The sequence below is a fragment of the Jatropha curcas genome, chromosome 9 (assembly GCF_041381405.1).
Source record: "Jatropha curcas cultivar XTBG-Jc1 chromosome 9, XTBG_Jcur_1.0, whole genome shotgun sequence".
Taxonomy (NCBI): Eukaryota; Viridiplantae; Streptophyta; class Magnoliopsida; order Malpighiales; family Euphorbiaceae; genus Jatropha; species Jatropha curcas.
The window spans coordinates 7104667-7132501 of NC_143159.1; the positions used below are offsets into that span (position 1 = coordinate 7104667).

At 35.3% G+C, this 27835-nt stretch overlaps 3 protein-coding genes across 6 annotated transcripts; 2 read left to right on the top strand and 1 right to left on the bottom strand.

Annotated features, from left to right (window-relative positions):
- The first annotated feature begins 8329 nt into the window (after positions 1 to 8329).
- On the top strand, positions 8330 to 19069 carry LOC105639003 (Zinc finger C-x8-C-x5-C-x3-H type family protein). 4 transcript variants are annotated; one of them, XM_020681233.3, is made up of 11 exons: positions 8334 to 8474; positions 8934 to 14064; positions 14691 to 14892; positions 14995 to 15145; positions 15270 to 15414; positions 15536 to 15610; positions 16484 to 16574; positions 16739 to 17009; positions 17090 to 17132; positions 17200 to 17303; positions 18250 to 19069. In XM_020681233.3, the coding sequence occupies exons 2-11, from the start codon at positions 9135 to 9137 to the stop codon at positions 18652 to 18654; spliced, it is 6417 nt and encodes a 2138-aa protein (XP_020536892.1). In that variant the 5' UTR covers positions 8334 to 8474; positions 8934 to 9134; the 3' UTR covers positions 18655 to 19069. The 4 variants fall into 4 exon arrangements, with proteins under 4 accessions (XP_089582301.1, XP_020536892.1, XP_012078328.1 ...); XM_012222938.4 differs by having other exon boundaries at positions 15270 to 15366; XM_020681234.3 differs by having other exon boundaries at positions 14998 to 15145.
- A 315-nt stretch (positions 19070 to 19384) lies between these two features.
- Positions 19385 to 20926, top strand: NDHM (subunit NDH-M of NAD(P)H:plastoquinone dehydrogenase complex). Its single transcript, XM_012222941.4, has 2 exons — positions 19385 to 19992; positions 20454 to 20926. The coding sequence occupies exons 1-2, from the start codon at positions 19537 to 19539 to the stop codon at positions 20631 to 20633; spliced, it is 636 nt and encodes a 211-aa protein (XP_012078331.1). The 5' UTR covers positions 19385 to 19536; the 3' UTR covers positions 20634 to 20926.
- LOC105639004 (uncharacterized) lies at positions 20300 to 25210 on the bottom strand. The gene is made up of 5 exons (XM_089726176.1): positions 25051 to 25210; positions 22679 to 24860; positions 22348 to 22576; positions 21300 to 21382; positions 20300 to 20981 (listed from the first exon to the last, which is right to left on the bottom strand). The coding sequence occupies exons 2-5, from the start codon at positions 24857 to 24859 to the stop codon at positions 20904 to 20906; spliced, it is 2571 nt and encodes an 856-aa protein (XP_089582302.1). The 5' UTR covers position 24860; positions 25051 to 25210; the 3' UTR covers positions 20300 to 20903.
- Between the last annotated feature and the right edge of the window lie 2625 nt (positions 25211 to 27835).

Sequence of the window (27835 nt, forward strand, 5' to 3'; positions counted from 1 at the left end):
TTAAACCCGGCCTTCCTTCAAAAGTACTGGCATATTATGGGGGATGCTATTGTTTTGAATGCTGTGGATTGGTTGCAGCGAGGTATTTTTCCTTCTGACCTCACTTTAACAAATATTGTGCTTATTCCGAAAATTCCTGTTCCTGAAACTGTGAAAGACTTTCAACCTATAGCCTTATGTAATGTTATATATAAAATTGTCTCTAAAGTCTTAGCGAATAGGCTTAAGAAGGTGTTGCCTCATATTATTTCTGTGAATCAGTCTGCTTTTGTGCCTAACCATTTGATCACTGATAATGTTTGTGTGGCGTTTGAGACTATACATAATTTGAAGAATAGGAGATGTGGGGATCTGGGTTATTTTGCTTTGAAAATTGACATCAGTAAAGCTTATGACAGAGTTAATTGGGATTATTTGTCTGATGTGATGCATTGTTTGGGATTCCCTGCTGCCTGGATTCAGTGGATGAGTATGTGTTACTCAAGTGTCAGCTATTCTGTGTGTTTGAATGGGATTCCTGTTGGTCCTATCAGTCCTGCTAGAGGTCTCCGTCAAGGGGACCCTATTTCTCCATACCTGTTTTTACTTTGTGCTGAAGGTTTATTTGCTTTATTTCGAGATGCGGAGGAGCGGCGGTTGATTCATGGATGTAGGGTTGGTAGAGGTTGTCCTCGAGTTTCACATTTGTTGTTTGCGGATGACTCTATATTTTTCTTTGAAGCTAATGCTCATGAAGCTACAATGGTGAAATCAATTCTCTTGGACTATGAGGCGGGATCGGGACAGGCGGTAAATTTTCAAAAATCTAGTACTTTATTTAGTCCCTGTGTTTCGCAACATACTGTAGATGACATTTCTAATATCTTGGGTGTGAGGGGTTCTATTGGGGATAGCTTTTATCTTGGTCTTCCTTCTCTTATAGGACGTGATAAAAAGCAAATATTCTCTTTTATTAAAGACAGGTTGTGGAAGAAATTGAATAGCTGGAATAATAGATTTTTGTCTAGAGCCGGTAGAGAGGTTCTTATTAAATCTGTTGCTCAGGCTATACCAGCTTATTGTATGTCAGTTTTCTTGTTGCCCTCTACTTTGTGTCATGAGCTACAGGTTATTATGAATCGCTACTGGTGGAACGGGAAGAAAGAACAAGGCAGAGGTATTAACTAGCTTTCATGGGAAAGGATGTCATTTTCTAAGCAGCAAGGTGGTATGGGTTTTCGTGATCTTCGGCATTTTAATTTGGCTATGCTTGCTAAGCAGGGATGGCGGTTATTACAGGCGAAAGATACTCTTTTTTACAGAATTTTCAAAGCTAAATATTTCCCGAGAGGGGATCTTTTCAAAGCTCAAAAGGGTAATAATCCGAGCTTTGTGTGGTCGAGTATCTTTGCTTCTATCAATTTGCTTCAGCAAGGGGTGCGTTGGCGTGTTGGTGATGGTAGAGGTATTTATGCTGCTTCGGATCCTTGGATCCCTAAGACTGACTCTTTTCTTGCGGAGGATGGGACTCGATTCATTAATCCTGTGACTAGAGTTTGTTATTTTTTTGTGGATGGTGAGAAAAGGTGGGATGTAGGCAAGTTGATGACTTCATTTTCTGCTAGAGATGTGAAGGCTATTTTGTCTATACCTTTATCTATTCATATGGTGGAGGATGTGGTTTTATGGCATTATGAGAAGCGTGGGGTGTATACGGTTAAATCTGGATATCATGTTAGTATGGGTCTGGTACGAGGTAGCCAGAATGTTGGGAATCCACGGTTATGGACACGTATTTGGAGCCTTAATGTCCCTCCTAAAATAAGGGATTTTTTGTGGCGGGCTTGTAGAGATGCCCTCCCTACAAAATCTAACCTTGTAAAACGTGGTATAGCAGTTAATGATCTTTGTTTTTTCTGTCCTTCAAGAGAAGATGGTGACCATGTGTTATGTCATTGTGTTCGGGCAAATGCTTGTTGGAGTTTACTTGGTTTTAATATTCCCAGTGTGACTGCAACTTTTATTGATTTATTCATGCAGTGTTGGGATGGCCTTGGACAACAAAAAGCCGAACTACTGGCTTTTCTGGCTTGGCATTTATGGAAGGCAAGAAATACATTTTGCTGGTCGGCAAAATTGGTGCAACCCATCCAGATTGCCTGTATAGTTTCTACCCATTGTATGGAATGGCATTCTTTTGATAATTTAAATGTAGCTACAAGACAAATACTTTTCCATGGAAATGGGCCAAGTGTGGGGCCATGTGTCAACTTGAATAATGTTAGTTGGCATGCATTTTGTGATGCTTCACTATTTCAAAGCGAAGATGTAACAGGTGCTGCGGTGGTGTTTGAGGATAGTGAAGGCAGGTTCTTACAAGCTGTGTCTACTCATTCTGCAGGATGCAAACAGCCTGCTACAGCTGAAGCTTTGGCTCTTCGTTCTGTTCTACTTTTTATTGGTAATCATTATCAGTCTAGTGGTTATATTTTTGTTGATTGCCAGGTTTTATTTTGTGCTTTGAATTCTAAAACTTTAGATCTTTCGGAATTTGGGGTTATTGTGAAAGATTGTAAGCAACTCTTAGTTGATAGGCCGGATATTCAGATTAGAAGGATTCTGCGTACTATGAATGGTGCTGCTCATTCCCTTGCTAGAGCATCCATTCGCTTTTTACCACTTTGTATTTGGGAGAGTGTCCCTGATGTTCTCCTTTCCCACTACATTTAATAAAATAGTGGCCATTTTCTCTTCAAAAAAAAAAAAAAAAAAAACAAAAGGATTATAAAATAATTTAATGTAGATTAACATATAATCCTGTATATTAACAAAAGATAATATCAAATATTGCTTAAATCAAAATTCATGCAGAACATCATTGTAATTGAACATTTGTTATCCCATTTGGAAGAGCTTTACAATTGTTTACAATAGAACCAAATTAGGAATAACATTTGTTAGCTAGTTTATCATTTCTTCCCTTCCAAATTTCACCTAGCAATTATCAGAATTCACCATCTCCTCTGTTAAAAATTTTCCTACCCACTCTACTCTCCGACCAGAATTTCTGAATTGTGCGGATTTAGCTACCAACAAGATTCATAAGAGACCCAATAGTTTGAGATTATTAAGGATTAATTGTTGTTCTTGTAATGAAGTATCTCAATTAAACATTACGTTTGAATTAATCATAATCAAAATCAAAATTGAACATATGATTATCAGTAAACCTGCCTAACAGACATGCGAGCCCCCTTTCTTATTTTACCACCCACCGCCACCGGCCGTACACAGTGTTTCCGTCGTAGAAAAGAGAACGTTCCGTCGACTACCTTACAAACAGGCATCGGAAACCGGCACGACGGACACAAATGGCTATTCTTAAGCCACCTAACAATACAATCTCCATGATAAACATGCAAGCACGGCATTCTCCTAATCTCTTCTCCACCTTCAAATTCTTTCAAACAAATCGCACACATGAAGTCCTTCTCTTCCCCCGCCTTACACGGCCAAAAACAACCTTCTCCCTCAAAAACCATCCTATCCAACTCTCTAACAGACTTCTCCGTCGCCGGCAGATTCAGGGATATTACTGCGCCGCCAGGCAACAGTCTTTCCCATGCTAGTTGCACGTCGAGATTATATTCTTGCACCCAAACAACCCTAAGAGACATGATAATGGGTATAACATCAAAGCCATCGTTGCAAGGATCGCTGGCTACGGACTTTGCTTTGACGGAAACGATTTTTATAATAGATTCCATTTCAGGTTCGGGTATTAGGGCTTGGGAGAGGAGGGCAAACATGGTGTTCTTTACTTTATCTTGGTCCAAAAGAAGACAACGTGGTAGACTGAAAGGAGGTTTCTTATCGGATTTTAGGTTCATATGGTAGTAGAAAGGAAGATACTCTACTTCATAGTTGACAGTGAAGGTGACGGAGAACAGAGGATGACTAGGTTGGCGGGTACGGTGTTGGTGTTGTGGTTTTTGCAGCTGACATAATTGAAAGGAGTAGCGTTTAGTTAGGGTTAGGGTTTGGTCGCTCATATTTCTTTTCTAATTTCTAGGAGAAGAGAAGTTCTGAAGTGGGAATTTTTAAGTCAAGAAAGAACTGATTCTTATATCAATGGATCTTGGAAGTCGGTGTTCGCGTCGATGTAACTTGTAAACCAAGGAAAAGGTTATTAACAATAAAAAATAAAAATAAAAAAGGTTAATGAAGATGACATGTAGAATTTGTAATTTTTTTAGAAGTATACTTTTAGATATAAATAATAATTCTTAATTTCATATATAATTATTATGTGAAATTACTCAAAACATGATAAATATAAATATAATAAGCTATTTAATTATCATACTCACTACACTCAAATATAAAATTGAGACTTCCTTGAAAAAGAAATAGATCCCTGTTCTTGATTAGAAAAAAAAGAAATTCTTGAAATAAAAAAAAAATAGAATTTTTGTTCTTGCTTCTTGATTTGCAAGATATGAGAGAAAAGGAGGCTTTGAAGTTTAAGTGGTTTTTGATTTCAAAGATTTAAACGATATAAAGTTCTTAAAAAGAGAACAACGTTTTTTGTTCTTGCTTCTTGTCAGCTTCTAAGTTTAGATTACAAGTAGGTTTTCCGACTTTTGATTCGGTGGAGAGAGAGAGAGAGAGAAAGAGAGAGGTGCAGAGGGATGAAAAAGAAATATTACACTAAATAACATTTAGTGTTTTTCACTATATTAAAATATTATTTTAATTAATTATAACGTTCGGTAATACAATATTTATTTTAGCATTTAAATTTCGATATACATTTTATGAAACGTTATATGACGCATATATTATCGTTTGTCTTTGGCTTGTGTTCCATACAATATCAATATTTGTTCATATACACTCTTTTGTTGTCATCATTTTATATTAAACAACTAATAAAATAATTAGTATTTTTTTTACATAATATTTTTATTCTAAACCGCTATATAAATAGCTAATCAGTAATAATTAATATTTAATAGCTAATAGCTTACAACAGCTAATAACTATTAGAACAACTAAAATTATCAAATAGGGTATAAGGTTTATTGTTTCAAATCTAAAATGCAATCTTGTTCTTTTTTTTTTTTTTTTGCTAAATGCTTTTTGTTGCTATGAATTCATTATCTAATGTTTATTTCCTTTTTTGGAAGAAACACACAATTCATTAATAAAAAAAAAAAAAATACACATATAGCTAATCTTTCGTAAGTGCTAACCATGAGCCCCTTTTCACCTTACAATGAAATTTATCTCCAATCGCTATACAGTGTCCTAAGGCTATTCAGATAATTAGCTAATTAGCTTTTTACCTTAATACGCTGATCGAGACTGGACACTCCTTGACCCATAAAATTTGAAATCCTTCCCATAAAGTTAAATTAGGTTATGCCCTTGAATAGGACTTGTTGGACTGAACATCCAGATGATAGTCCATATTGAAATGCAGTGGCAATACCAGTGAACTGAACAATAACTAAACAGAGTTTGTACCTGTTTTGATATGATATTATAATTTAAAGATAAAATGATTTAATACTTGAGATCGATGCAACCAATGCTAAAAAGTTAAGTATAAAGTAATTAACTAGCTAGACCCCTTATGTACTTTTTGTGGATATGATATTTAGATAATATGAAAATTTTAATACGAGTAAAAATGAAATTAAAATGAAAATCCAAATATACAAAAATCATCAACATATCTGAAATCAAATGCAATACAAAATCAACAAATCCATCACTAAAATCAAAATGAAAACCCAAATCATCAAAATATTAACTGGGACTTTCTTGAAAAAGAACAAATTTTCATGGTTCTTGATTTGCAAAATTCAAAAAAAAAAAAAAAAAAAAAAAACAAAGGAATTCTTGAAATTTTTTTTTTTTTCTTACTCTTTATTTCAAGATCAGAGGAAAAAGATAATTCGGAGAATAAGTGACTTTTTATTGGCAAGATTCAAAGGAAATAGAGTTCTTGAAAAAAGAATTTTTTTTTTTTTCCTTGTCGCTTCTCGTTTTGCATGATTAGAGGGGGAAAAAAAAAAAGCTTTTAAGTCTAAAAGCGGACTTTTGATTTTTGATTTTGAGTAGCATGACCATCGATTGGGTTCAAATTAGAATTGAACCAAAACCAAATTCAACTGTAAATGGACCAAAACCAAAAATGAATTACCAGTTCAAATCGGGATGGCAATGGGTAGGGTTAAAATCAGGTAGTACAATATCCACACTCAAACCTAATCTCATCCTCAATCCCATACCCTTTCCAATATCCTATCGGATAGGGAATGCTAATACCCATCCTCAAACCCAATAAGTTTGGATATACTCATGGCATCCATTATTTAGGGGTATTCCTTTAGTCGTTGATTCATATATTTTTAAAAATTAAATTATATTGAATTAAAAATTAAAGTATTTAGATTTATATGATACATAAAAAATATAAAAATAAATTAATATACAAATATATGTTAACCAGAGGGTAGGGGTTCATTAAACCGGAGGGTTAACCAGATTCAATACGGTTCAACCAGATTTTTATATCTAATATTTAAATATATTTTTTTAAAAAATTAAAAATATAGAATTCATAAATATGAAATAATTTTTACAAAAAAGGATAAAAAATTATATATGATAAATCCTTTAACTTATATAGCCTAATAATATATAAATATAAAGCGTAATTTAATAAAACTTTTAACTAATTATAATAATACACAAAACAACATTTTGATTTAGTTTGGATTAATATAACAATAAAATAAATTTATTATTACTATTTTATAATAATAATTATTATTAGTAGTAGTAGTATTTTACCAATAATATTATTATTACTCTACCATTACTATCGCTAATTAAAAAAAGCTTGGCTAATAAAAAGTTGAAGCATTGAATATGGGATGCAGTGTTAAAGAGTGGGCTTTGTTTCACAAAAAAGAACTTATGTTGAATGGTTGATCAATACCCAAGACACTCTCTCTGACTGTTGATAAATACCCATGAGAGAGAATTTTTCAAGCATAAATTGCAGTCCGACCACCGGGAGGTGAGTCTCACTGCTGGCACCAGACGAAGCATCTCACCGATCTTCTTCAGGCAAAGGTGGTCTGGCCACCGTCCGCTTCCGGAGCAACCCACACGCTCTAATCTTCTCTTTTCGTTTTTTTTTTTTTTTTCATTTGTTTGTTTGATCTGAACCGTAATAATAACTCAAACCGAATTGCCGGTTCTTATCCGATTCAAGTTGAATCTGAGTGATTTTTTTTGCCTCCCGTTTTATGTACCTTGGACCGGACCGCAATCCAGTTTCTAGTTAAACTGGTTGGACTGGCCAGTCTGATCCGATTTTTCAGAATCATGGTTTGAATAGTGGTAAATTAAAATTTTAATTCCAAACTTGTTGTTGCTATCATAATATTTCACTCAAATGTAGTGCTAATAGACCCTCCAAATTTTAAAATTTTCCGGTTTTTGGAACCGAAATCGTCGGTTCAATACTGGTGAGAACCGGAAATAAAACCATGAGGAACCGAAACCAGGGGTCTGCGGTTCGGTTCCAATTCCAACTTTTGAGGAACTGTGAACCGATAGTTCCAAGAATCGGTCAGAACTAGTGGTTCCATCTGGTTTCAATAATTTTTTTATTTTTTTAAATATTTTTGTGAAATCTCAAAATTAACTTTGCTAACAACTATATAACAACTAGTTTTAAGGATATTTATGTAAAATTAATTTTTTAGATTTACTATAAATACCCATTTCATTTAAAAAAATAAATTAAGTTCAAACCCTTTTTCTAAAAAAAAAACGTTCAAGCCTTTTTTTAATTTTTTCTTTAAGTTTTTTCTAAAAATTATTTCATAAATATTTAAATTTTAAATTTTCATTAAAAAAATATTCACAAACTTGTGATTTTATAATGCCGAAAAATTAATAGGAGAACTGGCTGGAACCGTTGATTTGGAATCATTAAGAAATCAAAATTGAAACTGTCACCGTTCAGTTCCAAATCGTAACGATTCTGGTTCTAGATTTTTTAGAACCAGAACCGTTGATTCCAGAACCGAAACATATGTTGTTGATTATCAGTAAAAATCACTATACATTTGGCTTTTCGTGAACGAATTTAATGATCTTCCGCTATATCTAAACTTATTAGGTTTTTTCATTATTTGTAACAATTCTTTACTTAGGTGGTTGAAATATTCCTATTTTATATTTATTCGTTTACGAGCTTTTTCAAATAAATAAAATAAGTGAGTGGTTTCGGAACCGTGGCCTTCTTGGGAGAGAAAGTAAATTTGATAGAGGAAGAAAAGGAAGAAAGAGAAAAAAAAGAAAAGGAAGAGAGAGATTAAACTGATGTGGAAATATGAGTCAGATTACAAAATACATGCGACAAATCATGTAACCCTCCGGTGAATGGAAACTATTGATTCCGGCCAAAGGTATTTATCATTACATAAATTGAAGATTACATACTTTTACATTGTAAAATGAAGTCGATATTCAATCACGTGTATACCCATATAACTTAGGTCTTTATAGTGAAAATAATCCAAACAAATATATTGCATTCGTTAGGTTTAATTGATTCAACTCAGGTTTAATGAATTAATAAAATGTAAATTTTTGCTAAATTATTTTGCTAAATTATTTTTATTATTTATTATGTTTTTTATTTTATTATTTATCAAAATTATCATATATTAAAATTTAATTATTATGATATTTGAATACTTTAACAAATTTATGAATTTTAATTCACAAGTATGATTTGATAAAAATATTAATTTTTACTCCCTTGGTTTTGTCAATTTACTATAAAATTTATTGGAAAGGACGGAATATTTAATATAAAATATTTAATTAAATTATGATTCAATTCCGATGTGGCTACTGTACAGATGACCGGACGGATCTGAAAACCTTGACCAAAGCTATAATTTGCGAGTGGATCACTCAAAACAGAATGTATTTGTACCGTTTCTCTTGTTCGTCTCCCTTTCTCTCAAACGAAGTGTACAGTATAGTTTAAACCGAAAAGCCCACTATAGTCCACCAAGAAGAAGAAGACCAGAAACCAATAGCCGCCACCGGCCACCGGTATGGATCCTCCTCGGCCTTCTTACTTCCACCAGACCAGGTACGCCCATCAACCTCCCGCTCCTCCTCCACATCATCATCCTTTTCCCAATAACCCCAATATTTACGCTTCCCACCACTCTAGCCTCCTTGCTGCTCTACCTCCGCCGTCGCTCCGTCCACAAGCTCAACAACTACCGCAGCCACCACTACCATCATTCCGTCCTGTCCCTTCTCCGCAGCCTTTCAATTCCCAAAATTCTCAATTCAATTACAATCCTAATAACTTTAGCCCCAGTAACCACCCTGGATCAACACAACACCCCGATTTTCATAAATTTACTCAATCGCCTAGGGTTTTGCACCAGAAACCTTTTGATGATGAGCTTCCGCGTCGATTGCCCGATTATATTAGAGAAAACCGATCCGATTTGAGGGAACCACCGAGGGTTTTGCCTGATAGATGGTCAACGAGGTCGATCTCTCATGCTAACTTGGATCCAGATTCATATCGCCGCCAATTGGATAATCATCCATTTTCTCCTATGAAGATTAGGCACGATTTAGAAAGTAATTCTAGGTTTATTGAGGAACACAAACAAAGGGAAGAACTTTTATTGGTTCGTGGTGATGACAATTATCATCGTCGCAATCAATTTGGATCTACTTCAGATAGGACATCGAGGGATTTTCAAGTGGTTTCAAATCGAATGAATCACAGTTCACTTTATGAGAATCTGCGTGGTTTTTCATACGATGGTCAGTTGAATGAGAATCAGAGAAGGGTTCATGAAAGAGAGGTTAATGAAGATATGCTTGATTCGTTTATTGATATTGGGAGTAATCAAATTGGTGACCCTGATGGAATTCGAGTTGGATCCGTAAAACGTGAGCATTATAGGTGCAGAGAAGCGAATGCAGAATTGGAAAGGCATAATAACAAGGGAAGTAGAGAGGGTAGTTATGAGTTTAGTCGCACTCCAAGGAAGCAACAACAGAAAAAGAGTGTTCTACTTAGGATTCAAAAGCCTAGCTATAGGAATAGGGAAGATGATAGGGTGCATTATTCGGGTTATTTTGATGATAGCAAATCTAGTTTTAGAGGAAAGGATCAGAATTTGTATGCCGACCATGATATGGAAGAGCAAGTGAGAGTTGGAAGTCCTGTAGAGCTTGATGTGTCTTTCAAGTCCAATTCACTGGTTGCTAAGGCTATTCTAACGCCTGCTTCAAATTCTGCTGGTGTTTCTGATTCAAATTTGACCCCTAAAAATGGAAAGGTAAGGAAATTGTTGGTCCTTAATAAGGATAGTGCATGTAGTTCACCACTAAAACCCAATGAAGGCACTGTAAAATTGGACAATGCATCCGTAACAAATTATTCTGCCGGTTCTGATGACGACCTAAAACAGTTGAAAGAGGAAGTTCCAGTTTCTGGTACAGGCGACATGCTTGATTCTAGTTCACTGCCAGGCTCCAGCAGGGCTAAAGTATCCCCTGCAAAGAGTAAATTGGAGAATTCTAGTGCGGATACTTTGTCAAATAAGAAGGAAACTAATGTTGTTTCTGGTAAAGCATTTTCACTAAAGGCTGGAAAGAAGAAAAAAATAGTGAAGAGAGTAGTGAAGAAAGTTGTAGATCCTAATCTGAGTTCATCAATTTCACAGCGAATTAAGGAGTCTAACGAACCTGTAATTGCAGATGGCTTTGTTCATGGTCAACCTGCATCCTCTGAGCCTGAAAAGGATGCTGCTATAGCTTCATTTGACATCGTTAATTCACAGCCTTGCTCAAGTGAGATGACTGTGATGCCCGAGAATGATAAAGTGGAGAGATTTGCTAAGGCCATGACTCTTGAGAATGGAACAAGTGATAATTCTGGTAGATTATGTGTACCTGGTACCAAGAGAAAGTGGAACCGTTCAACTTCTCCTTTGGGTTCTTCAAGTCATGAAGAAACCAAAATTAATGATAATATTACAAATGGTATTTCTGCCAACAATATGCATTTAATCTCTGAAACTGGCAAGCATTATACTAAATCGATAGGTGAAAATACTATATTTGATATTCATAGTGTTGAAGAAGCCAGCCAGCAGCTTTGCCGGAACAGAGATTTGTCCTTGCCAGAGAATAATGCACCTAGTGGATCTCCCAAGGTTTTGCTTTCTTCTGAATGTAATGCTAGTTTTGGTTTGTTAAATCCAGGAAAAATTAAAACTCCTGCAAGTTTATGTAATACAACATCAGGGGATGGGCATAAAAATTGTTTAGTTAATTCACCACGGAGAAATACTGTTTCTGACGATCAAACAACTGATGTTGGTTGTGAGCAGCCTTTTAAAAGTAAAGGTAGTCCATCCGGCAAAAATGGTATACCAGACCAATTTCTAAATGCTAGCTTATCTGCAGGAAGTGATGAAATTCTTTTGCAATCAAATTCAGGTGAATTGGAAATCCAGAATGCTACCACATCTGCAAGCAGCTCCAGTGAAGGGGTAGGGACTGTTATTAGTTCTGACAATAGCCATACTATTGCAGGAGAAATTAATTTTTCCAGCCATGGGACTAGTGGCTATATTCACAATCAGCCATCTCGGGATAAGTTTACTACATCACTTAAGGACGTTTCCCTAGGAAGATCATTAAGTTGCATGGTTTCTGGGGGTGGTAGCAAGGAGAATACACCTAACCTTACAGAGAGTAAGAAAAATGTTGAGACACCTGAGTTGGATTTGTCAAGGCCAGAGGGAAATGACATGTATTTAGAGCCTGTAAATATGGTTAGGCCGGGTTGTTGGGTAGATACAACATTAAGACTGTCTTTCAAAAATCCTACTCCAACAGAATTTACAGTTTCGGGTGATGGCTGTGGCAATGTTGGCTTGCAATCTTGTACTGATGGAGTGACCTCTTTTCCCAAGAAAAATTCAACAGATAGTGGCAGCATAAATGATGTTTCTTCAAGTGGTACTTCACCACAGAATACAAAGAAAAGGAAATTCTCTGATTCTCAATTGGAATTGACTTGTCCAGTGGCATCTGATGTGAAAGAGGGACCTGTAACTATTTGTACTTCAGTATCAGGTGTAGAAGTGCCTTCTAATTCTTGCAATGGTCTAATGCAATCAGAAGCAGAAGCCAGGGTGTCTGTCTTGCATCCTTTCTCTGATTCTGGTCCCCCATATTTGCAGAGGGAGATCACTACATCTGGTGATCATCCTTCAGGAGAAGGATATCGGAGCACTGCAGCTTCACTCAAAGATGCCATTGGAGATGGTGGTTTGAAGGGAACTCATTCTTGTTCAGCTGCTGTGGAACTGGAAATTCCAGTAGTGCAATCCCTTTGTCTATCGCGATTCGAATGTGAGCAGATAGCAGGTGTGACTCCAGTTATGCCTGGAAGTAGTCCCCAGAAAAACTCTATTTGTATAGGATGTGAGGTGAGAAAAATGAATGTAGATTCGGAGCAAGCTATTGTTGACGGTGGGACCACTAAGTGTGTATTTCCTTCAGAACTTCAGTCGCCAGACTTGGATGGCATGGATGTGGAGAATGACAGTTGTCATCATGTGAAGAATGATTTACCTTCTGTGTTGAACTATTTATCTTCATTAAGAGATGGCACTGGAGTTTCTACTCCCCGCTCCAGCAATGAAGTTATAGGGCTTGTGCCTGATACATTATCTGATATGAATTCTCTAGAAACATTGCCTGATTTCCCAAGCACATCACACGACCAACTTTCCATTGAAAAGGTTGGCGGGCATGATGAAAACATTCTTGGGAAGACTGCAACACAGGGTGGTTCTAATATATCTGCTCTCACTTCTGGTTCACCGAATACTGAAAACAATTTAAACTCAGATCATGGGGTAGAAAATGATCACTTATTTAGCAGGAGGATTGCATCTTTGCCATCACAAGCTTCTAGAAATAGCACTCAAATTCTGACTACGTTTAATGGAGAAAAATATGGGAGAAAGAACCAGCTTACTCATGCAGTTTCTAGGATTTATCCAGGTCGCCCATCATTTGGTTTTACTGCAAAAAGTACACCATCTTCAACCCACATCTCAAAATCCCGAACATGGCATCGAACTGATAATTCTTCCACTTCTGCTTCTCCCGGAAACAAGGTTATCTCAAGCACTGTTCCTGCACAAAGGCAATTGCCTAAAAAGATGACAAAGTTGCTAGGCACCTCTTACATTCGCAAGGGTAACAGTCTTGTCCGAAAGCCTATTCCAGTGACTGGTCAATTCCAGGGGTCTAATATCTTGAGTTCTTCTGTGCCTCGGTTGAATTCTTTGGGAACAGATGAAGTGAAGAATGATGGACCTGACACCAGAACTACTGTTGACCCACCAAATTTTGTGAGAACAGGAGGGCATGCTTCTTTTGAGAGGCCCAGAACACCACCATTACCCAGTGCCACTAAAATGCCCAATCATGCTACTAATTCTTTTGGGGATCTGATATCTTCCTCATTAGCACAGCCTCTTCATGATTGTGCTGCTGAAATTGCACCAGATCCTATGACATCCCCAGAAAGTAAGAATGTACTAAAGTCTTCTGAAGATGTGATAAAAAATGTAGAAAATTCTATGGTTCAAACTGGCCAAATTAACATTTTGGATTATAATAATGAGACAAATGATGGGAATCTGGTTTCTTCAAACGTCAACAGTATAAAATATGTTAAGCAAAAACTAAATCAGTTGGTTGCAACTTCAAATCCTCATTCATTGTCTGTGAACCATGCCCACAATATTCCAGCCATACCCTCTGATAGCTATTACAAGAGGAGGAAAAATCAGCTTATTCGGACTTCACTGGACAATCAGGTCAAGGTGGCAGTTGGCATGTCTGATGAAAGCGTAAATTCTGAGGGGAAATCTCTTCATAGTATTTCTTCCAGCCAAAGTCTGAATAAGAGAAAATTGCGTAAAGGTGTGTTTGTTGAATTCAATTTTGGCAGAAGTTTGCATCATAAATTTAAGAATGAACTGTCTAAATAAATAGCATTGCTTAATTTTCTAGACATCAAGTGAAATTGCAATTTCATTTTGTTTGTGTGTGCACTTGCTGGTATAATACATGCATCTACCTTAATCTTGTGAAAATATGTTGTTTGGATTTAAAACAATTGCACCAACGTATTTGGTTCTAGTTTTTGGTTTTCAAATTTAGTTTGGAGATCTTTATTTGTATCTGCTTAATTGTATTGTGCTCAAAGGCCCTAGTTATCTTTATCTTCAACCAATACAATATGAAAATTAAAATTCTAGCTATTAATTTTTGGACGATCTATTGAAGATTTAGCAAATCAGAACATTTAATTATGCATAGATTCTCTTCATGTGTAATGCCATCTTTTAATGTCCGCTTTAGCAGTTTTTATTGGTGGTGTTTTTGTTATGCATAGATTTATCTCTTAGGGCCAGCTGCAGCTTAAACGTAGTAGAGTCCAGTGAATGAATCCGGAGATGTCGTTAGGGTAAACTTGATTTGTTTTTTTTCGGGGTAGCAGTTTTAGTTGGGGGAAAAAAAAAACTTAAGTGGGTATCCATGTGCAGATGTAACAAAGACGCGCAAACCTTCAAAATTCTCTTTGGTCTGGACACTACGAAGTTCTCGGTTATCAAATGATGATGGTGGTTCATTGAATCGTCAGAAGGTCTTGCCTCACTTGTTTCCTTGGAAAAGAGCAACGTACTGGAGAAACTTCATGCCAACTTCAGTTGTCAGTTCTGGCAATAGTTCCTCATCTACTATTAGGTATAAGCAGCAGATGGTGGTTTCTTAATATTTCTGTAGATTTTATCAGTTTTGTTATGTTTGACGTCTTTGCCTGAAAGTTGACAAATTCTCTTTTTCTAGTAGGAAATTGCTGTTGTTGAGAAAAAGGGATACTGTTTACACCAGGTCAAAACATGGGTTTTCACTTCGAAAATCCAAGGTATTAGGTGTTGGTGGGTCTAGTTTAAAGTGGTCAAAATCACTGGAAAGGCGATCAAAGAAAGTAAATGAGGTTAGTGAGGCGGCAGACAAATGGGGACCTTTTCTTTTTCCTTTACCGCCAACCTTGACAGCTTTTAAAGTCTACTGATGTTTAAAACGGTTGTTACTATTAATTGTTTTTACTGGACTAGCAGGAAGCCACTCTAGCAGTTGCTGAAGCAGAGAGGAAGAAAAGGGAGCAGAGTGATGCTTCACGTGCCATTTCTGGGACAAAGAACAGAAATAGTTCTCGTAAGTCGGTTTATTGTATAGAGCTGCACCAGGTAGGCGGTGATCCTGGTGTGCATTTACAGTTTGCTCATCTTATCTTTCATCTTATGCAGCTCTATTTTTATTCTCTCATTCCACTGTAGGGTGTGCTTTTGTTAAGGATGTGTTATAATTATTCATTCTTTGGCAGGAGAACGGATATTCCGCATTGGTCCAGTTCGCTACAAAATGGATTCCTCAAGGCGGACTCTTCAGAGGATATCAGGTGGTTTATTCTTGAAATTTTTCACTCTGCGTATTTTCATTGTTTGGATTCTACATTTTTCAGTCTCTGTAAAAGTAGCAGAAAGCTAATTGAATGCATCTGATCTTTGGGCTCTTGGAGGCTACTAGAAAATGCATAATTTGCTGGTTGAATAGTCTCCCATGTTTAGATTGTGCCAGACATTCTTTCTGTTTTATATTTAAGGTGAAAGTAGGTTGTCCTTAAAGATTCTGCTGTTAACCTGTCCTTGAACGGAAAACTGTTTTGGGTTGGATGCTTGCTATTTTTGTTTTCTCATTCACTATAAAATTGGGATATATTATGTGGATCTTCTTCCTAGATTAAACTGCAGACTGAACGATTTTGGCTTAATGATAAATTTATTGTGAAAAGGATGACATTTAACTGTTTGATAGGTGTCAGAAGTATTAGGATCTACAACCTAAATTTATAATGAAAAGGACCCGATTGTCATGTTGCTTATAATCCCTGAGGTAAGGGGTTCAACAATGACATCAACCTCCCATTTCACTTTAATATAAGAGAGAAAGAGAGAGAGAGAGGGGAAAATAATAATAATTAGGTCCACTCATGCAAATTTATTGAGGAACAACATAAAATTACTATTCAACCCTGCATGTTTTCTCAGAGTTGGTTCTTAGAAATCCTTCGTGCTATGTTATTGAGGTTACTATCTGTACTAAAATTTCTTTTGATGCCACTGAATTGCAATTTAATTTATAGAAGGAATTTGCATTTCGAGTTTATGAATATTAGATCATTTGAACTTGATAGAGCTTGTGATGCAGTTTTGCTAATTAGATGTGTATGCCACTTAATTAGTCTGATGACCGGAACTAATGTTCAATGTAGATGACGGGTCGTCAAACTTTGCAGCTCTTCAAACAGAAAAGGATGCCAAGAGATCCTATGTTCCAAGGAGATTAGTGATTGGGAAACATGAGTATGTCTTTACTTTCATAGTCTTTGACCACATTTTATTTGCGAGTTTATTGCCGTTAATGCTAGAGAATAGTGTAAATCAGTGTTTTAGAAAAGACACCTTACAAGTCTTTGATTACCGAGTTAATTGAGTAGTAGCATATAAATGAATTCCATATTTGGCAGGTATGTTCGAATTGGCAATGGCAACCAACTTGTTAGAGATCCCAAGAAACGAACTCGGATTTTGGCAAGTGAGAAAGTTCGATGGAGTTTGCACACTGCTAGATCACGGCTGGCTAGAAAGCGGAAGTACTGTCAATTTTTCACTAGATTTGGAAAATGTAACAAAGATGATGGAAAATGTCCCTACATTCATGATCCCTCCAAAATTGCTGTATGCACAAAGTTCCTGAATGGTTTATGTTCTAGTGCGGACTGCAAATTGACTCACAAGGTTTGTAAAGAACATTGCCAAAGTATCTTGATGTTTCTTTGTTCAAAGAGACGGCTGACATTCTGATTTTTCTTGTGCAGGTCATTCCGGAAAGGATGCCAGATTGTTCTTACTTTATGCAAGGTGCTTTTTCTATACTTGCCCCCTGTTTAATTTATTAATGCAGGATCATGACAAATTCTCTTGTTAGGTCTTTGCACAAATAAAGATTGTCCATACAGGCATGTGCATGTGAATCCAAATGCACCTACCTGTGAAGGATTTTTGAGGGGATATTGTGCTGATGGTGACGAGGTATGTTTTTATTATTTGAATACAGTTAACTTAATATTAAAATATTCTAGCGAATGAGTCATTAACCACCCGCGAAAACCAAATACCAGCAAAAATACTTGGCCCACAACCAAGGAAGATGGCTTTATCAGTTGACCTTTATGGAAATTTTCAAAAGCATTGTGCTCTCTTGTTGTAATAGATATCTACATTATTTTCAAGCTAAACTTCCAGAATACTTGTCAAGAATATTTTTTCAATAGAGACTATTTTGAAGAAATTCTCTTGTCCGTCCAACCAAACCTTGGTGCTAAACCTGAGAACCGCATTAGGATGTATCAGTTTTGGATTCTCATCTCACGAGAGACCGTAAATAGGGGACAGAGCAATGTTATTTTTGAATTTATTGGTTCTGGGTCTGGTTCTCATCTCTTCCATAGTATTCTTTTATTCATGGCAAGGAACCAATGCCAATTCTATGGATTATTTACTTATTTCTCTTATAAACTAGGACATGTCTTAATGAGGGGGTTTTACACAATACATTCACCTTTTAGTTTGATGCATTTTCATGTGAATGTGCCAAAACCCAAAACAATTTTTTTCTGTGTGCTGAACCACTTCTTTGATAGGTATTTTGTTCTTGGTTGTTATCATGCTGGAACTGTCCACCCTGATTCATTTAGTTGACCTGATGTACCTTTTTCATGAAACTATAAGCTGATACCACCCAAAGCAGTGTTTTAGCTATAATTCTATTGAATGTGCTTCAAAATATTTTTCCCCGTTTGAATGTTTTTGTATTGTGCAACATTCACTGAATAGTCGATATTATTGTTATATATTGCAAAAAAGCAAGATACTTTTTTTTAATGCTATCGCATGATGACTTTGTCCTCTCTTCCTCCAACGTGTGCACACCTCACAAAATCTTTAGTGTGTGAAATTCAATAACTCTGCTATACAGTGTCGGAAGAAGCACAGCTACGTCTGCCCCACTTACGAAGCAACGGGATCCTGTCCTCAAGGATCCAAGTGCAAGCTTCACCACCCAAAAAACAGAAGCAAGGGAAAGAAAAGCAAGCAATCACGAGAGAAGAAGAAAGCCCAAGGACGATACTTTGGTTCCATGAATATAAACACATCTGATCCTGGACCTGCAGTTTCTGAAAAGCACTTGGTGGAAGATAATGATAACATAGGTTCTGAAGGAAGCATTGCTGATTATATCAGCCTAGATTTTAGTGGTGAAACTGCAGAAAGTACTAATATAGTGGAGGAGCAAACGTCCTTTAGGGATAGTGATCCAATGGAGTTCGAATTAGTTGATCTAGATGAGCTAATTAAACCAATTCGCATAATGAATACCTGAGGACACACCAATCTACAATATTTAATTAAAGCTTAAGTGCGAATCACTCAAGCTTGTGCCATGGAAGAATTGAGTTTGTCATGCATGAGGTAAACCTATTAAGCATATTTCTTTCTGATTTCTGGAATTGTAGATGGCATCATGCAATAGAAAGGCTTGGATTGGGATGGCACTGATTTGACGAGGTGACGCCTAGTGTTTGTGCATAGGATCTGTTCTTCAATTTTCTTTTTTCTTTTTTTTTCTTTTTTCTTTTACAGGAATACTAGTTGTTTTTGTTTTATCTTCCTAGGCTATATTATAGGGATACATTTTTTTTTTTTTTCCGTTTAATTTTTATCTACAATGTATATGAACTTCGAATAATTTAGAAATTAAACAAAATGATGCTGCAAAAGCATTTGGATTATTAGAATCAGAGCTTATTTTATCAACATTTGAAATGAGACACTTACTACTACAATATTTATTTCTCAACCCAAGCCTGTAACCTGTCATTGCTGTCATCAAAAGGTGATTAAACTCCATAAAGTTATTGTTGTACATCTCATTATTTAAGTTTTCAGTAGTTGATTAAGCTATATTACCAGGTAAAATATTACTATTGGTTAATCTGACTAAAAATTTTGAGTATTTGGGGACAAAAATGCCAGAAATGGTGGCAAGTCATTATCTGCGTTTCTTGGCCACAAATTTCTTTCCTTCCTACAAAAATATGTTTATCTTATCTACAAAATAGATGGTTCCAAAACAACTGGCCTTCTTAGAATTTCACAAAAATCAGTTCCTAAAGAGCAATATCGATAAAGAAAGCTAACAACAGAGAGTTGAAGAACTGTGATAACTCAGAATTGAGTTTATCTCAATAATAATACTGCAAAAATGGCATCAACATCATCTTACATGGCTTGTACAAAATTCTCCATGTTGAGTTGTGTCGGAGGGAAAAGAGGAGAAAGAAGAAAAAGGGTTTTCTCCGTTTCAGCTCAAGAGCAAGCAGAGGTCCAAGAAACACAGCAATTGAATACTGCACAAGGAGAAAAAGAAACGAAGCAGCAGGAGAAGGCGAAACAAGCAACACAGCCGAGGCCAGTGGAAAAGCAAGTGAATGTGAAGAGCAAGAACATGAGCAGAGAATATGGAGGACAGTGGCTTAGCAGCGTGACTCGCCATGTTAGAATCTATGCTGCTTACATTGATCCTGAAACCTGGGAATTCGATCAAACTCAAATGGATAAGCTTACCCTTCTCCTTGATCCTACTAATGAGTTTGTCTGGACTGATGAGACGTGCCATAAGGTCTACTCTTACTTCCAAGAGCTTGTGGATCACTACGAGGTCAGTCTGCCAAACATTTTAATTTGCATAGACTAAGGATTATAGTTTAATTAAAATCTTGATTGTAGCATCTCAATTTTGTAGAGCTTCAAGTTGCTTTTCAAAACTGTTTCCACTTTTCATTACTTTTAGAAAATATTTGTATTGCCCTTGGTAGACTAATTTTTTTAAAAAAGAAAAAAAGAAAAAAAAAACTAAAAGGAATTTGACTTGTGCCGTTTAAGTCAAGTTCTTTATCGTGAACTCAGTTAGGACTTGAGAAATAAGATTTAAGCTTGTACTTGTCAATGTGCCACTCTTACCATCCTGAAAAAAATTTGATTTAGTTTTTCCAGTTGCATATTCAATGATGAATAGAAAGCTACATACAGAGAGAAAAAATGTAATCCGTATGTTAGCACAACCTTGTTTCATCCTTTGATTCACTCTACTGGGTAACTGACACTTCCATCTGAAACCAGGGCGCCCCCTTGACGGAGTACACACTTAGACTGATCGGTTCAGACATAGAGCACTACATAAGAAAGCTGTTATATGATGGAGAAATCAAATATAACATGAATGCAAGGGTATTGAACTTCAGCATGGGGAAGCCACGCGTTCTGCTTAATAATGATGACCAGCTCCGAGATGCACAATGAACAACGTTCAAACAAAGTGGCTAGACAAAATATAGACATTACTATCGGGTATCAGATTGTGACTTGATCTGGTAAAACAGTTTTTTATATATATAGCCTTCTCCCCACAACATTCAACAAGTTGCATCACACTTTCAGCAAACAGAACTTGGCTCTTCCACATTGATGCCTTTTACACCGCGACAATAGCTGAATGCACAATCTTGTATCTGCCAAAATATTCTTTCACAAACTAGATTTCAGTTTCCATCTTTGTTGCTGCAATGGGAATTATAGAATTTTCGGTGGGAAAACTTCCAAACATGATGAGTCTGTCCAAGGTTTAAACTGTCCTTCATGCGCCAAATTCTGAATCATATGAACATCAACCAAATAGGTCAGCAAGTGCCATTACTGTAAACTGTACAAGATGTGAGTGGTTGCAGGACTTAACCCATATGTCTAGAATTTATTTCAAGGAAAGAAAAAAAGGCAAGAAAATGGAAAAACAGAAGTAAACTCAATGACTATAATTTACTTGACATGTAGATTAAAGACTAACCACTTCCAAATTACAGTGAATCAATGGATAATTTGGATTTGGTTGGATTCCATTCAAACAAGCATATATTAAAATTTATGCAAATGGAAAGGTCCTTTGTGGACAAAATGAAGTAAAATACTTACCTGCAACCAGTAGAAAAATCCACGCAAAAGATTCAAAATTTTAGACTTGTTAGATCCAGCTTCTAGAATTTTTCTATGAAGATCTACAAAGTCAGAAAAAGTATTTAACTTAGTACTAGATTTTCATCCAAATTGTGAATAAATCATTACAGCATATACACATCAAAGCATGTGAACAAAATTTGAAAGCACAAGTTGATTATGAATCCCAAGCAAAATAGCATCCTGCACTGAAAAAGTAAAAGTACATAAATCATCCTTAAATGAGACATCAATAGCAACTATGCTGAAGTACAGAGGAATGATATCCAAGGCAGTGGCATTATCCAAACAAGTTCCCCTCTTTTTCTTTCATTTTTTATTTTCATTTTCTTAAGCATCTCTTTTCTTTTCCAAAATTCTTTTGAATGATTGATTTTATAGCATTCATACAAATAGCAGCAACCATGTATAAAACCAAGAATACCGAGGCAAGTGTGAGAAAATAGAATTGGCAAAATGTACAGAGAAGCAAATTATATTCAGGCATTCCTGCCACAACAAATATTTCAGCAAACAAACATGATCATTCTGACAACAATAAAATAGATTAGGACTTTCACTAAACAATTTGATAACGTTAGCAGCGGAAGAATAAATGTTGAGATAGTTATTTCTTGTAAATAATTTTTCATTTTGTTGGTGATCATTTTGTTGCTTATCATCACCTCAAGCCAAGAACTGGCCATTTGATGTAATAAGTGCTGAGAAGATCACATGACCATTGGTTGAAATGAAAAGCAGCTCAATGCAACATGAAATTTTGGGTGTCAAAAGTTATGAAGCCCTAGAAAGTGCTAGAGAACTTGGAAATATTTAGATGCTTCTGTGGTTCTGCCAATGATTAGAACATATTATTAGAGTAGCAGAAACAATTTATGCACTAATCATAATTTCTGCCTTAGTTAATCAAATATTGCCTATGAATGTTTAATTAATTGTGCCTTCAAAAGGTAAAAAGATATGTATTTGCAGAACAAGAGAAAAAAAAATTGCTGATGAACATTACCCTTGTGCAGATCAAGATAAGATGGACTTCTTCCTGCCAAACATACTCTTGTCCTCCCATTACGCATGTCTTTTTCTATTTTCACTGGCCTGTGGACATATACTTCACCCAAAAGTTCCTCGTACTCCTTTTCATCATATGGCTTTCTGAGAATTTCTAGAAGGCTCTCCCTGAACAAAGAATGTCCATTTCGAAATGAACTCTTAATGCACCCCTTGCCATCTTCATACTTGATTTGCAAAATAACATAAATAGTTAAACAAAATGGAACAGCTTTCAAGTATCAGAAACATGCAACATTAGATAGATTGGGGAAGAAAGAGATACATACAAGTGCATCATCTGGTTTTGACTTTGAAGAAACAAATGGAGAATAATCTTCATCAGCAAATGGATCGTTGTCCATCACAATTACTTCCGAGTCAGATGAACTCTCCTCATCCTCTCCATATACAACTTTTCCACCACTTTCAGGCATAAATACCCAGTACTTGCCCTCTCTCTTCAGTGAACTCAAAAAAGTGTTGTAGCAAGGGTCCACTATGTCACACTTCATTTTATGTTTCTGATCATGCTTGGTCGCACCTGCAGCTTCTGGTTTAGGCCTCACTGTATCGATATTTTCCACTCTATACCTATCATGTTGAATATTATGAGGATCCATATCATTGAAACAATTGTTCTTTTTACTATTACTACCACTACTATTATCATTATCAGTATTATAAGCATCATCAACAGACTCCTCCGTCAATTCATTCCCACTAGTACGATTCTGAAAAGATGTATTAACAGCATTAACACCAGCACTCACGGAATTATCATTACGAACAGCACTATCAAAAGAAGGTTCTGAAGGTAGACTACTCAAAAACTCTTCATAAGCACCATCCACTAATACTTCTTTGTTATCATCAGTTTCAATATTGTTACTGTCTGGGGTTGTCTCACATTGAGGATCTCCATCACTGAAAGCATCATTAGTATAAGCATCAATCTCTAACAACACATCACCAGTTGCATCACCATTATTCAGAGATTGATGAACTGCATTAACATTAACACCACCATTCACAAAACTTTTATTAACATCACTACAAAGAAATGGTTCTAAATCTGAAGGTATATTACACAAAAAATTCTCATAATCATTGTCAAGTAATTTTCTACCATCTCTATCACCAACTTCAACACTGATACTTTCTTGGATTCTCTCGTACTCAGGATCTCCATCATTTAAAGTATCAATATTATGAGCAGCATCAGCATTAACCGACCTGTTCTCTAGTAACACATGATCATTGGTGTTTCCATTATCCAAAGACCTATAATTAGAAACAGTACTATCACAAAGTGGTTGTGAAGATAAATCATCCAAATAGTTTATGTAATCAGGATCCTCTAATTCATCATCATCATCATCTACTACCAACACATCGCTGCCAGTGTTTCCATCATCCAAAGACACATTGTTAGAAGCAGTACCATCACCAAGTGGTAAACCATCCAAATAGTTCAAGTAATCAGGATCCTCTAATGCATCATCATCATTTACCAACACATCGTCACTACTGTTTCCATTGTCTAAAGACCTATTGTTAGAAACATTACCATCACTAGGCGGTAAACTATCCAGATAGTTCAAGTAATCAGGATCCTCTAATGCATCATCATCATTTACCAACACATCACCACTACTGTTTCCATTGTCCAAAGACCTACTGTTAGAAACATTACCATCGCCAGGCGGTAAACCATCCAAATATTTCAAGTAATCAGGATCCTCTAATGCATCATCATCATTTACCAACACATCGCCACTAGTGTTTCCGTTATCCAACGAGCTATTGTTAGAAACATTACCATCACCAGGTGGTAAACAATCCAAATAGTTCAAGTAATCAGGATCCTCTAATGCATCATCATCATTTACCAACTCCTTGCCACTAGTGTTTCCATTATCCAAAGACCTATTGTTAGAAACAGTACCATCACCAAGTGGTAAACCATCCAAATAATTCAAGTAATCAGGATCCTCTAATGCATCATCATCATCATTTACCAACACATTGCCACTAGTATTTCCATTATTCAAAGACCTACTGTTAGAAACAGTACCATCACCAAGTTGTAAACCATCCAAATAATTTATGTAATCAGGATCCTCTAATTCTTCATCATCTACCAACACATCACCACCAGTGTTTCCATTATCCAAAGAACTATTGTTAGAAACATTACTATTATCAACTAGTTTTGAAGACAAATCATCCAAATATTTTATGTAATCAGGATCCACTAATTCTTCTTTTTCTTCATCATGGTCATCAATATCAATTTTGATACTGTTAGCTTCAGGAACTTTCGGAGGAGTACGCTTGAAATTTTGATTTGCAATGCACCTTCTCTTCAATCGTCTAGCCAACCTCGCATCACATCCAAGATCATAAACTTCACCATTACCATCAAAAACCCGACCCAAATTACGGGGATTTATCCCCTTGCGTCCCATTCTATCCAAAAAGAAATTTAAAAAAAAAAAAAAACAAACTTTTGTCAGTTCACATTCTCCTGCTAGTAATTGACACTTAACTACCTATAAACGGAAGCAATAAGCGAAGGAAAAAAAAAAAAAAAAAAACCATATACCCAGAAAAATAATAGAGATTCTTATATTTAGATCATAGAAACAACTATTTGTACCTGATAAGGGACAAGCTTTACTGACTGCAAAGATAAGACAAAAACGAAAACCCTAAAGATGAATTAAATTTCTAGAGGGAGAACTCAAAGAGAGCATCTTTTCCCTTTTGGTCTTCGAGCTTCTGACTCAGACTTGACTGCTCACTGGAGGTTACGATTACGAAAGGAGTAACTAATATATATAATTAATGCGGACAGACAAAAACGGTATCGTTTCCTTTCTGGTCAACTTCAAAACTCGAAGAATTTTATATTTATATGAGTATAGGGTCAGAGACTGTGGGTAGTGGGAAAATCCTGGGCCAGCATGGGTTGGGCCTAATGATTTTGAAGTCCGAATTAGACCGTAATCATTGGGTTGGGTCAGGTAGGAGACTTTCCAAAAATTTTGATGAACGTTCAATTCTGTAAAAGTAAAACATAAATAAAATTCATGTCAGTGTAAAAAACAAAAAGAATGATCTCAATATATCTCCCATCAATTATTACTTGAAATATATTTGAGATAGATAGGGTCAAGTTTTATTTTTAAAATCTATGTTTATTTCGCATTAAATAAAAATAATTTTACCTACTTCATTTAAATTGAGTTTCATCGTCGAATAAAATGAGCATCTCTGAATTTAACTGTTTTTAAGCAATTGAAATTTAAAAAGATTGATAGATTCAATTATTATTTTAATTTATAATTAAATTAAAGTATAACTAGATTAGTCAACTTCGAACTAATTTTGATTTCGACTTTGCAAACCATTTGGAACTAATGTGGAATAGCTAATTATTAGTAATCCTATTTAAATAAAAAATAAAATGAACATGTGAAAATGTTAATCATAATAAAGGTAACTTGTATAGAAACAATGAAAAGCCCAAAAAAAAAAAAAAGGATTGCAAAGATTCTTGAATTGAGAATACTTGGTAGGAATCAAAGCATATGCTCAATTCCCTTGAAAAAGTTTGTTCCAAGAATCATTTAGTTATTAGAAAAGAAAGAATCATTATATGTGGAATATAGTTATAGGATTAGGAGGAAATAAACAAAATAAGGACAAATGATATGACACCCACTTTGTTATAGTTGTTGAGAAATTACATCTCAACTAATATACCTGTCTTTTTACCTGTTTAAAAGGGGAAATCAAAAGTTGTAAAGGGATTTTGTGCATTTGTGATGCCATTGCCATAGCATTGATCCATGTGCTTAGCCACTGCTTATAAAAGATTACGAGAATTTTACGTTGCTTTGTTATAAATGAATTTAAAATATAAAATTTATTTGTAAATGAGTTTTAATTTGAAAGTGAATTTTTATGTTTGGTATAATTAATTCAAAATATGTAATTTAGATTTAAACGCTGCTTATGAAAAATAATTGGATAATATGGAAATAATATCGTATTTATTTCTTTATTTGGATAATATGGCAATAATAGCAGAACAAAAATTGTTAAAAGAGTTGATATTGAAATTGATAAAAATACCTTCTTAAGTAATTTTAACTTTCCTTTTTTTTTTTTTAAGGTAAATTTTAACTTCCCTTTTAACTTTTATTTCCATACATAGGAAGATTCTATGGACTTCAACAATTTTTGCTTTAGCAAGTGACTATATCCCTGCCTATAAAAAAAATTAAATAATTAGTAGATAAAATCATTTATTTGTTTTTTTTTTAAATTAAAGAAAACTAATAAAAATAAGAAAAAAAATTAAAGAAGGAAAATAATTTTATTTTTATTTTTCTCTTTAAGGTAGTTTTTACTGTAAAAACGCAATCTTTATAAAGTTGATGGTGTAAAAGGAAAGGACCAAAATAGATCAAAATCATCTCTAGCATTGTTCACTGTGTGCCAGCTGGGAATGGGAGTGGGTGAATATCCCACCTACAAAAATCCATTTATAATAGGTTTTAATATTAATTAAATAGATTTGGGATATGTATATGTATTAAATTAACTATTTACCGCTTTTTTTTAAGTAAATAAGATCATATATTTATAATAAATCATAACAAATAAGATCTGTAATACATTGGGAAGTCGAGTCCCATAGACGGAAACAAGGATGTAAACATGCCATACGAGCAAGAGCATGTGCAGGCTTGTTACCTTGCCTCCTAACCCAAACCAATTCACTAGATGATATTTGAGAAAGCAGTTGTTTAATCTCTTTTAGCACTGGTGCCCAATCAGAATAAGAATCAAAACTAATAGTGACAGCTTGAAACAGTCGCAAGCAATCTGTTTCCACCAGAACCCTGTCAATAGATCTCGTGAGCATCCAAAATAAAACCTCCCTAAGGCCGATAGCCTCTGCGATGTGAGGTTTTAGCACCCCGCAAAATGACCCGTGCAAGCTACCAAGAACTATTTACCGTTGATTTAGGTTGAGTATGAGATTTAAAACTGTTGGTACACTCTACCCACCAAAATCAATTATATAATTTAAACATATTTAATATAATAAATTTAAGTACATATTGAGCTTAATATTTTACTCAAACATTTATAAATTAAAAAACATAATATCATAAAAAAAAAAAACTTAAAAATATTAAACGACTGGAATTTTCGTGATATTTACCCATTCCAATCCATTTCAAGCAAATTCATATATTAATTAAATGGATATGAAACGGGTATGAGTGTGAAAATTTTAAATGGGTGCATACATGATACTATAAAAGGATTTTAAATGAGATTGAGATAAGATGTAGGTATCCAAATCTATAAACATGTTTGGACGTGGTACTGCAAGTTTTGCAGTTACACCCAACTTCCATACCTCG

Coding starts and splice junctions, on each gene's coding strand:
- LOC105639003 (XM_020681233.3), top strand. CDS start 9,135: ATGGATCCTCCTCGGCCTTCTTACTTCCACCAGACCAGGTACGCCCAT. Junction 15,611..16,483: donor GACTCTTCAGAGGATATCAG/GTGGTTTATTCT, acceptor TGTTCAATGTAG/ATGACGGGTCGTCAAACTTT. Junction 16,575..16,738: donor TTAGTGATTGGGAAACATGA/GTATGTCTTTAC, acceptor CATATTTGGCAG/GTATGTTCGAATTGGCAATG.
- NDHM (XM_012222941.4), top strand. CDS start 19,537: ATGGCATCAACATCATCTTACATGGCTTGTACAAAATTCTCCATGTTG. Junction 19,993..20,453: donor AGCTTGTGGATCACTACGAG/GTCAGTCTGCCA, acceptor ATCTGAAACCAG/GGCGCCCCCTTGACGGAGTA.
- LOC105639004 (XM_089726176.1), bottom strand. CDS start 24,859: ATGGGACGCAAGGGGATAAATCCCCGTAATTTGGGTCGGGTTTTTGAT. Junction 22,577..22,678: donor CAAAACCAGATGATGCACTT/GTATGTATCTCT, acceptor TTGCAAATCAAG/TATGAAGATGGCAAGGGGTG. Junction 20,982..21,299: donor GATTTTTCTACTGGTTGCAG/GTAAGTATTTTA, acceptor CATATGATTCAG/AATTTGGCGCATGAAGGACA.